At 48.2% G+C, this 11,808-nt stretch overlaps 1 protein-coding gene across 1 annotated transcript; it reads right to left on the reverse strand.

The window, feature by feature from the left end:
* Positions 1–1,176: 1,176 nt before the first annotated feature.
* Positions 1,177–11,761, reverse strand: NUP85 (nucleoporin 85kDa; the record flags this gene model as incomplete). The annotated part of the gene is made up of 17 exons (XM_010010963.1): positions 1,177–1,366; positions 1,602–1,688; positions 2,301–2,452; positions 3,987–4,087; positions 5,108–5,225; positions 5,315–5,466; positions 5,926–5,991; positions 6,645–6,728; positions 7,032–7,138; positions 7,521–7,652; positions 8,015–8,137; positions 8,665–8,799; positions 9,116–9,237; positions 10,097–10,166; positions 10,645–10,688; positions 11,134–11,204; positions 11,598–11,761. Coding segments are annotated over 17 exons (1,830 nt in total), but the record flags the coding sequence as incomplete, so codon positions are not given.
* Between the last annotated feature and the right edge of the window lie 47 nt (positions 11,762–11,808).

An 11,808-nucleotide genomic window follows, 5' to 3' on the forward strand; every position in this document is an offset into this window, starting at 1 on the left:
TTTAACGTGCATTGACCACAGCACAGGTAGGGCAGGTCCTTGCCACACCACTCAGTGCCACCAGGCAGCAGCTCTTAACAGAGAAGAGCAGGAGCTGTCAGCTGAAGCACTGAGAGAACCCACACCCAGGAGGAGACCCCTGCCTGAGGTAGGAGAACTCTGGAGGAGAAGGTGCTGCTGAATTCACGGTGGCTGTAAACCCCATTGCTGCAAATGCAGCTCTGAGTTACGTGCAGCTGCGTTTTCTTTACTGTGCTCTAGAGTAAAATCACTGGAGGGGAAAAGCTCAGCAGATTCAAAGGCCTGAGAACCTGGCCACGGGAGGCACCAGTTGTAGAAACCCCTGAAGGTGGGATCAAAGCTCAGCCAAGGAACTTGCTGTAAATGCCTGGTCTGAAGCTCATGAAGCTCCCTGAGGGCTTGTGAGAGGGGTGGGTGCATGGCTGGGTCCCTAAAGAGCAGTTTTAACCCGACAGACTAGGCTAGAGGACAAGGAGAGAATTCCTTCTGACACAGCAGGCACAGGGTGGTGCTTAGGAGGTGGCAGCGTGTCCTGAGGTTTCACTGCTGGGGATGCAGCCTGAGCCTCACTGTGACTTTGGGGAGGCCAGAAGAGCACAAGTGCTCTCTGCAGCCTGGCTTTGTCCTGTGTTAGTGCTGCCTGTGGCTGTGCAGCCAGAGAGAAGCTTCCAGAGTCCTGCAGCGTGGAAATGCCTTGTTGTAAGCTTTGGAAATGAAAACTGAATGTTCCTTGTCTGTAGGGTGAGGTTCCTGCTCACACCCAACAGCTGTAACTGTACATACGTCTCAGATGCATTCAATCTGCTGCATGTGAAATAAACTGATTTCCCTACTTTGCTCTCTGGGTCCCCCTTACTAGTGAGTGCTGCTGCGGTCGGTGCTCCTTCTGGGAAGCCTGAAACTCAACTCATTGCCTCAAGACCATCCAAACTAAGGGAAAATGGAGAAGTTGCTGTTTTCTAAACCTCTCACGGCTTAAAAGGTGGGTTTAGTGTCAGCTCTGGGTACTGGAGGCAAAGCAACTGGGAAAGCCAAGGTAACGCTGCTGTTGGTGATGGGGTTGACTTCACTGGGGAGGGCTGGCACTTGGAACAAGCAGCCTCAGCCTTCTGAAACGTTATGTTTATGGCAGCCAAGAGCAAATCCCCAGCAATATGCAAACCAAGACATTTATTCTTAGAAAAGCACTCGGGTTTATGTACAGTTTGTCACAGAGGAGGAGTGAACTCACACCCTGCTGGCCTCAGGATCCCTCCAGTGTGCCTTCCTTGACGATGACTCGCGCGAGGTTCCGTGCAAGAGCAAGTCTCAGCATTTCCACTTTCATCGTCTCGACGTTGTCATCCTGGAAGTGAGCACACAGCAATGACCGGTCCAATCCTGCCCAGCAGAACTGCCCCAGCACTGGGCTTGTGTCTATGGAAATCTCTTCATGATGCCTCGTTTGGTTGGCCTTTAAAAATGCCACCCCACCAGCCCCTGTAAATCGGGGTCTCCCCTTTCTGCCCTCACACAAGGGTTTGTGTCCCCTGGCGCTCCCCACCACCCCGTTATCCAGTTCTCCTCAGAGCATGAGCTACCTGGAACTTCTGCTTATCCGACTTCCCTGCTGTCAGGTCTTCCAGGCACCGCATCAGCTCATAAGTCTGCTCTGCTGAAAATATGACCTGTGGGAATGGAAATACTTGCTGAAAGTGATGGTGTTTGAGGACATCACACAGTGAGAACTCAGCTGGGAGGAAGAGAAAGCTTCCACACTCCTTTGGATCCATCCTGACCCTTTAAACCAGGATAATTCAGGCTGGAAGTGACTTTGGGAGGTCTCCAGTGCCACCTCCTGTGCAGAGCAGGGTGAGCTTTGAGGTCAGAGCAGGTGCTCTGGCCTTTACCCAGTCATGGGTCTGCAACTGCTCAACTGTCATTTTCTTGATAGATCTTGACAGAAAAATGGGAAGTAGAAGAAGGAAGCACTGAACAACCTTCAAGTACCAAGAGGAGGTGGATGCGGTGTGTACTTCAGTTACCAGCACACTGCTGATCCCACTGCTGCTTTCTAAAGGCAGGGAACCAAGTTAGGAGTGGCTTGTCCTGTCCTGGCTCCTGTGTGCTCCCACTGGTGGCACCCTTGAGTAGCTCCACAGGTCTGGAACTGCCACTAACTGCTCTTTTACTCTGGAGGCGCACCTCCAGGCTGGGGTTGGGAAGAGAAAAGACGATCCCCTGTCAGGAAGGAAGGAAAGAGCAGTGGGGGGGTTTGCTGTGTGTGACCAGCTGCTCACCTCTTTCTGCTCCAGCAGGGGAAGGGCGTCTGTCAGCAGGGTCATCCAGAAGGAGCAGGGAGCGATGTGAGCTGTCATCAGCATCAAGAGCAGCCTGGCAGCCTCGGAGAACCGCTTTTCCCCGTAGAGCCGGTGGAATTCCCGGTACTTGCCTGCACACGGGTGTTGGTGAAGGGGAAAAGGTGTCAGCGTCTGTCAGACCCACAGGTAGAACCACCCCCAACTGAAATGAGTCTCCAAAGCAGCTGGGTCTGGGAGAAGGGGAATGTTGTTAAAACAGTGGCAGCCAAAAGCCTGTTGCTGTCCTGGTAGGATTCACTGGTGGAAGCAGGATGGTCACTCACTGGTGCTGAGTGTTCAAGGGGCAACAGCCTGAGTGGCTCTGGGGGGGTGTGCACAAACCAGGAACAGGATGAGAGAAGCAGGGGGTGACTGTTCTTTTTGGAATCATGGAAATGGGGGGGGCTGAAGGGCTGCAGTGTCTTCCTGAGTGGTTAAATGGAAACTGAGACCTTTGTTCATGTGGAACGTCCTGGTTTTGCTAAGAATTAGTTAGATCAGCACGTGAGAACTGCCCAAGGATGGAAGTGAGGTTTATCTGTGCCTTTGTTTGTATCCACATACTGCACTAGTGACTCCCACTCAGATCCCCTTCAACTAAGCCTTCAGCTCAGGACGGAGACATGTGAAAGTTGTCCAGCAAAACCTGATGTTCCTAAAAACTCCAAGCAGAAATAATTCTCAGGCCTTTCAGGATGTTTTACCAACAGCAGAAAGGGCATTTCTCTAAATCACTGTTTCCAAGCAGTGTTTCACAATTAAGCTGTGAATCTTGGGGGCTGATGCCAGGGCCACTGGGTGACACCAGGCACACAGGGATGTGAACAATTTACTAAGACACAGCCAGCTTCTAGGCTTAATTTAGGATCAGGTTTAAAGGCAGGAAATACAGTTCCAGTTTTGCAAGCCTGGACCAAAAGGGAACAGATCAATTTCAGGAGCACCCTGACTGCAGCGCTGTGTCAGCCCAATTGCCAACAGCTATTGCAAGCTCTGGTGAGATTTTAGCCCCAGTAATTGTGCTCCTCTTGCCTCAGCTCCAGAGAAAAGTGCCTTTTGGCTCCATTGCTTCTCTCAGTCCATTAATCAGAGGCCCCAGAGCAGCTGCAGCCAGGTCACCAGAGCCTGAAACCGCTGTTACTGGGCACAACTGTCACAGTGAAAGAGCTTTTGTTTGGGTGAGCTTGAACTTGGCACATGGGACCCAGAGGAGTGGTTCAGCCTCTGGAGAACTTTCTGAAGGCAGTAAAAACCCGTCACATTGTTACAATCACTTAAACCACTGGTTTCTCTGCCATGGAAGCCCCCTCAGGTCTTCCAGACCACATGTGCTGGTGTCTGGGATGCTCTCCAGGCAGTGATTCTGGCTTAGTGAAGAGAAGCCTCCCAGTGTCAGTATTCCAGACTATCCTGCTCAAAGCAGCGTGGGACAGATGCTGCTGCCAGCACTGCTGGAAGTGCAGTCTCCTGGCAGCAAGCAGGCTGCACCCCTCATCACCTTAGCCATTTGCCTTCCCCTCATCACTAAACCAGGATGGAGCCAGATGGAGGAAGAGCCAGATCCAAGTGATTCTGTGGAGTTAACTGTGTTCTAAGAGACCAGAATGAAAACTGTGCTTGTCTCACCAAGAAACGTCAGCCGGTCACTGAGCAGCATGGATGGTCCCAGGTTATCGATGAGGTCCAAGTCAGAGAAGCTCCCCCTTTCACAGTAATCCTTGAGGAAGCTGGGGAGACACAACAAAGACACAGAGGCATCATCCATCCCAGAGAACGTCACTGTACAACCGAGTTCCATCAATCAGCCTCTTGTGAGGGTTTCAAAAGGCATCAAAATGTTTCCTGGAAGTGGCCACTTAATTTATTCTTCTAGATTTTGTGGGAGTTGAGATCTGTTCTTTGAAAGGAGTGAGCGAAGGAGTGAGCACAGGAAGCTGAGGCTGGTGGGTGCGTAAATGACACCCCCAGATCATAACAAAAAGCTCTGTTTTCCTGCTGTGTAAAAACAGTGCTGAGCAGCAGGAACAAAACAATTCTAAAAGCTTCTCATCAGTTTTGTTGCGGCTGCTTTTTGCAGAGCTCCATCCTGGGATGTGAGGGTGTAGAAACCTTAAAGAGTTGCCAGAGCTTTAGCCCAGGCCTTGTCAGCATCCTCCCACCCTCCAAGGTCAGATGTTGTGATGAGCTTATGCAAACCCAGGGGCACAACAGAACTTCACTGCCTGATACATCTCTTAAACTGGGGGTTGAGATTCTTTGCAGAAACAGTGGCTCAGGTGACTCCCACTGACTTGTCTGGAGGTTTCCTGGTGAACTCGACTGGTTAAAAACAACCTGCTGAATATGAAGCACAGAAGGGGCTCAGCCTCCACCCAAACCAGTTCCCTGGTTCACTACACAGTCCATCAAACAGCCCTACCAATGCAAGGGCAGTACATGAGATACTGCCCCAAGAGATGTTTACCAAAGCAAGTTTTAAGAGGAGTGGCCTGTTGGATAAAGCCAATCTGTTTCATCTCTAGACTGCTGGAAGTAAAAGAGCGCAGAGAAGAACCAGGGAGGGCACTGCAGATAAGAGTACTCATGGATGTCACACGCTAGGCCAGAAGCAGGCACTCGCTCTGAGGGAAAGCCAGCATCCCTCTGCCTGCAGCAGGACCTGCTCTGCTCCACTGCAGCGGCTAATAGTCTTCTCCCCACCACCCTGCTCTGGCAGCATTCCTCTGGGAGCTGCTCTTCACACTCACCGGTCTGAGATGAGTGTAGCAAAAGCTGCATCTTTAGCCCTGATGCTCCAGGACAGGGCAGAGCCCAAGCGGTTATTCCTCAACGCCTTCATGGCCATGATCTTACAGATGCTACGGACTGCGGAGGAAACGCAGGAGAAGGGGGAAACAATTAGTTCAGTGGCTTCACTTCCCGCTACAGAACAGTGAGATTTACAAATCCATCACCTTGCTCATGCATCTGCCTCTGCTCGCAGATCCTCAGCACTTTGAGGGCCTTCTGTTCTGTGTTGAGGGGTATCCGTTCAATGTGAAGCTCCAAATACACTCTGCCATACTCGGGGCAGTGGTCGAAGTAATCGACCCCCAGCTGCCACAGGCTGAGAGAGGGCAAAACCCCAACATCAGGTACTCTGATCACATACACCTTAAATAAGCACAACAGTAAAGCCACAGGGAGAATCTGGGTCTGCATTAGTAACAGCCAGCTCTGGCTAAGTCAGTATTCAGACCTAAAATGGGTTCTACTTTCTACCAAGAACAACTGTGGAACACCTGCAGCTCAGGAGTGCTTCAGTACAAGTTGTTCTGTACCAGGAAAGCCCCATGACAGGAGTATTCTGCCCAGGTCAACATGCTCCCCAGGCTCTAACAAATAGTTTTTGTCTTCCATTCAGGAAAGAAAACATGCTCGTGTTGCACGATCCCTTAAGGACGCCTCTGCTGGGATTCAAACAGTGGCTCTGGAAGTTTTGCCCTTTTATTTCATTAACATGGAGTTAGTTGTTTTAGCTGCCTCCGTGTTAGTCTGTTGTCTGAGCAAAACCAGAAGGTGGTACCTGTGATGGGAGAAGAGTCCTGAGGCGTACTCCAGCAGAAGGAATTCCCGCATGTTTGAACCAAAGCTGGGGGGAAGAGGGAAAAGAAACAGGAATTATTATTTGTACCTCATTGAAAAACAACCTGCTGACTTGATTTCACAAGTATGTGAATTTAAGCAGCATGTTTTCTCAGGGGCCATCTTAATCTTCGTTCCTTGGGCCTAAGCTGCAGGTCAGCTTTCTCCTTGCGAGACCTGCCAACAGCTACAACACTGAGCAACTGTAAGAGCTTTATAAACTGAGACCTCAAGGGAATCCACACAGCAAAATTCAATTGCTCAAACTTCAGGAGCTCTTTTGAGGTTAGTTTCTCACTATTCCAAATAATCACAAGCAATTGGGGCCTTGATGGTATTTTGGATAAAAGGATATTTAGGAATGCTAACACCATCCTGAGGCACTGCTGAACAGCACATTGAATTCATCAGGTCAGCAACTGCTTCTGCTTCTCAGAGCATCTGGGCTGCCTGTAACTTCAGAGGCACATAGAATGGTTAAGAGTTGGAAGAGAGCTTAAGATCATCTAGCTCCAACCCTCTGCCACAGATGACAGGCAGGACCTTTATTCTCCATCCTCTGTACAGGCCTAAGATGCTCCTTTTCAATCAAAATCCATGTGCTGTTACAGTCATCCTTGCTGCTGGGTGTCTGAACAATGAATACAAACCAATACTTACTAGAGATTGTGGGACTGCAGCAGCTTACAGTGGTCCAGCAGGTCAGTCAGATGAGCCACAAACCACCAGTTGCTCAGGGCAATGCTGCATTTGAAACGAGCAAAAGAAAGGAAAAACTAAGCCTACTGCTGCCAAGGAATATGTCACGTTCTCCACAGGCATTTCTTCCCAATACAGAGGCTGTATTCCAGCAAGATGTCTGGCTGCAATGTCCCAGACCTAATGGAATACTTGTCATTGCTGCCTGCTTCATGTACTTTTGCTAAATCCTTGGAAAGGATGATGAGGTGGGGCTGCACCCATATCCTCTACCCCAAATCCTACTGGAGTAAATGCAAACAGAGGCTATACTGTAGAACCAGGGACTGAGAAGCCTTAAAACTCCACCTGCATTCCTTGATCACTTGATGAATCTCAAATTCAAAGGCTGCCATCAAAATCGTGTCTAGAGGCTCAGGGCTGCATTCTACACCCAGGAACAGGTCCATGCTAGACTGTGGAATGAGATTACAAGACATGATAAATGCAGAAGTTGTGAGATGGTAAAAGGAAGACGTTTGGATGGAGCAGCCTTGTTTTGGTCATTTTATGGGAAATAACAGGTCAGAGACTGAACACATTAACAAAGAAAGATTTTTTCCTTGTTTTAGCATAAGGAAACTGGGAAAACAATCTGCAGTAACAAGACTGGTGTCAGCAGCCACTGAAGAGAGTGGGTCTTCAACTCTATCAGACTCCTGACCCATTTCAGATTCTAGGGAACATCTTACAGGTGTGTAGCTGCTGCAGGATGTTACCCTCCCAAAGTGTTCCTTAAGTCAGTAATTTTGTGTGTGTGAGAAGAGTGGAGAAGATCCAAATAATCCCATTTCATGCCTGTGCATAAAACCGCAGCTCCATCGGCTTCACCGTTGGGTGGGAATAGAGCAGTCGGGTAACCAGGAAGTGGTACCAAGTGGTCATGAGCTCCTTTTTCTCCAGTATGGCATCCTCATCTCCCAGCAGGATCTAACAGGAGAAAGACACAGGAGTGATCCTCCAAACCCAGCAACGCACACAGCTGCACTGGGACTCTCCAGAAGCATCACTCCCAGTTTGCAAAGTTTTAATCAAAATGAAGTAACAAATGACAAAGATCCTTCTCAGAGCCCAGTTTCCTCATCAGCCCCATGGCCTTGGACAGCAAAACGATCTGCCCAGGCCTGCAAAGACTGTTGCAGAACAACAGAGAAGACTGGCCTGAAATCTCCTGATTTAATGAACAGGTCATCCAGCATAATCAAGTTATTTATGGCTACACAGGGCTCCTGAAATACACAAGGATGGATCTGGTACTTGTCTGGTTTCTCTCCTTCCCAGCAAAAACACACCTTGCAGATGGATTCCATGTGGGAATTGGAAGCAAAAGTTCCATCCTGTAGATACCGCTGACATTCTTCATGCCAGTGCTGCCACTTCAGCTCCATCTCAGTCAGTGTCTGGGTGGCATTAAGCTGAACAGAAGATAAGATACATAAAATAAGAAGGGAAGCACCAAGTGAAATCACGAGTGCTTGGGGCTGAACTCGGCTGTGATAAAAAGCTAAATCCATTTTTAACTTGTCCTACAGTAAGACACCTGAAGTGTCTTATTTTACCCATCTAAATAAGGCAAAGAGGAGCCTGTGAGAGGTTACTCCTGCAGCTGCAGTTTTTCCTCCACAGGGAAATCACTGCAACAGAGGAAAACTGCTGCTAAGTCTTTAGAGGATATTCTGTATGAGAGAATAGTTCTCATCAGGATCTGTTTCAGACAACTGGAGAATGGATCCTGCTGCTAAAATGACATTTCTCTGCAGATTTGTCACTCAACAGGCTTTTATCTGAATAGTTGGGTCTTTAGGGCAACTCAAGAACACAAATATTATGGCTGTCAAGGATTAAGACTTGAGATGTTTTAGTGGTTATGTGACAGGAGCCGCATCAGAGTAGTTCTCTTTTCCCAGTGGAGCAGCATGGTAACAGTGCTCTTTATACATACACTGGGCACAGGCATCTTCTTCATCAAGTCATCCAGGATTCTGTACATGTTCACTGACGTGGGATTGGCACTGGCTTCCTTGGAGAGCAAATGCCGTGCTTCATCCATTCGGCCTTGCAGCACAAAGACATCCACCTGTAAAAACCACCCTCTGTGAGCACCACACTGAGCAAGGCTGGAAAATACCCAGGAGGGTGTCAGAGTTCACTTGTGAGTTGAGTGGAGTTAAATGCTTCAACCGTAGGCCCTTGCTAATTCAAATACACAGTGGGTTGACCTCTGTGGAGGGTGAAAATGAAAGGATCAGGATGGGAATGATCTTCGGAATGGATTCATCTTAAAAGCTACAGAGGTAGACAACAGCATCCTAGGAATCAGTTTTTAGATGTCATCTAGTGTTGAGTAGGGAAGAGGAAGGCAAAACACACAGGCTGGCTGAGACTGTGCTCACCACGTTCCAGAAGAGCTCATGTTTTGATGGATCTTCACTGCTCAGAACTTCACGGACCATGTTGTCTACATCACAGACGTGAAGTCGAACCCAGTCGAGGAGGCGAAGCAGGAGGGGGCCAGCTTTGTGCAGAGAAGATTTCACTGTTAGTTCCCAAGAGTTTCTTCCCAAACTGCTGTCTTACTTCCTTCTAACCTTACTGGCCTGACAGTCACCTACCTGAGGTTTACTGACTGGGTTTCTACCTGCCACAGTCAAACTACAAAGGCCCAGAGCTCCTCAGTAGCCAGGCTGTGGGAGCACCAGGCTGCTGACAGAATTCCATGTGGCAACACAATCCAGAAGAAAACCCTAACCAGTTACTTGAAGAAACAAAAGGTGAGTGATTCAGATCATAAATCTTGCAATGCCAAAGGACACACAGAATGTTCCTGTTTAATTTAGCATCAATTCATTATTATTAACTGATTATGAAGAAGGAATCTGGCACTTGGCGGTTAACTTTTCTTCAGATTACTTAATCTACAACCCATTTCCTTACTATTCACTACTTTCAAATGCCAGTGTAAACAAACTGACTTCAGAAATGGCATCTAAAGCTAAAGGAGCCGCAGCAGAGAATGTGTAAATGTTAGATGGCATCAACATATTTGATGCTTAAAGATGTGCTTATGCTCAGAAGTCAAATAAATTGGCAATAACTTTTGATATCCCTCTTCTTCCCTAACTGTCAAAAAGAGAATTTACATTGTAGTGCACTATACATGAGGGGAAAAGGTAGAAGGCAAATCTAACAGCTTGATGTAATTCTGTAAGAAGGCAGCAATTTACTGAGGCAGAAGAGGTATTAAAAGGCTTACTGACACTGTTGTAGCTCTAAAACATATTAAAATGACACAACAGATGCTATATATATTTTAAACAAGTGAATAAGCAAACCAAAAACCCTTCAATCTTAACATCAGATAGTTCACTGCTCACCTGCAGCTGCTTCAACAAAGAGAATCTCACACAGGTTCCAGATCAGCTCCATCGCAGAGAGGATAGAAACCTGAAGAGTGAAAAAAGCAGGGCCATGTTTAGAGCCAGTCATCATTCCAGCTGTTGGGAATAGTAACATAAAGGCATCTGCTGTCAGAACAAAGCTACTGTGAGCACTGCTCTTCCCATGCACTCCCAGTGAACAGCCAGAGCTTGCCACGAGGCCAACTGGAACTTGTGTGTTTGAGGGGTGAAGTCTCAGACAGCCAATTACTGGCTCACAGCTGACTCTAAGATGACAAGAAAACATCACCCCTCTAACACTGGATAAATGCTTAAGAAATGGCAGTGAATTGAGATGTTGGACATCTTTTTTTGGTTCTAGAAATAAAGGAGCTCACTATTTATCCCCATTTATTCTTGGTCACAAACTGCATCCAATATACTAAGCCAGAGTTAAATCTAAACTGCTTTACTGCCACAGTGCTGGCCTCCTTGATGGATTTACTAGCCAGGCTCCATGCTCTGCTGTGACTACATGACATTACCTGGGTGCTGTACTGGTTCTGCAGGGCAGGGTCCCGGGCTGAAACTGAGAGAGGAACAAGGAAAGTCAAAGTGTGACAGATTTACCTTTCACAGCCCTTTCAGGGCCCATGAATAGAGACAACAATATGTGATCACTCATCAAGCACAGACATAACCGAGTACACACGTGGCAAAGCTAACTTTTATATAAAACTGCAACTTTCCTTTACAAATCCTGTGCAAATCTGGGTATGGCAACAGGGAGCCAGCTGTTAATTTGGACTGTTTCCCATAAAACTGCAACCTGAGACATGGAAAGACTGCAAATCCCCAAGAAAATCTGTTAAAATGTGGTAGGATTTACAAACCAACTTGGAAATCTGGACAGAAATGGAGTCTTGATAATTACTGGAATCTATTTTACAGTAGTTGCAATAACTCACAATTGAAATGCTATTTTATAACCCCAACCAGCATTTCTTTTTACTGCTGTAAGAGAACAAACTTACTAGCTGCCTGGTGCATGTCCTCCATGCAGGCTCTGATCACCGACCGGTAGTTTTTACTCACTTGAACCAAACTGCCAAACAGAGAAAGACTTCAGTTAGGAAGTGCTGCTTGAGTTTTACTCTCATGCCTGTTGTCCACTAAAGCTTTGCAAGTTCCTCTGCAGCAGCAGATGCTCCCAGTACTTGGGTGAATCAGTGGGGATCAGTGAGGCTGTGCACAGTGGTTGCTGTATGCTGGGAAAGGTGTTGGTCAGCACAGTCACTGGAAGGATCAGGGCTCTGCTTGGTAAAATGACCCCAAAACAGCCATTGTTTCTGCACTGCAGCTGATTACAGCAGCTCGGAGCAGCCTGGTCAATGGCATCCGCCTCACCAGAGGCATTTCCAAGTCCCAGGCGCTTTCCTGTCTGGAGAAGGCGCAGGGACCGCGGGTGTTTCCCACCTCCCGCTCCCCATCCACTCACTGCGCTTTCCTCGACTTCCCCGCCAGCTCCTCCTCGCTCCGCTGCAGCCCGATGAAGATCCCGTGCGACTCATTGAAGAGTTTCCGCAGGGTGTGGATGTAGATGTCCTGATCCTTGCGGACCACGAAGACGCGGGAGGCGCTCGGTCCTCCATCCCCGCGACCTGCAACACACGCGGTCAGCACCGGGGCAGAGGCGCCCGGCCCGGCCC

Source organism: Nestor notabilis, unplaced genomic scaffold, assembly GCF_000696875.1.
Source record: "Nestor notabilis isolate BGI_N333 unplaced genomic scaffold, ASM69687v1 scaffold29203, whole genome shotgun sequence".
Classification (NCBI taxonomy): domain Eukaryota; kingdom Metazoa; phylum Chordata; class Aves; order Psittaciformes; family Psittacidae; genus Nestor; species Nestor notabilis.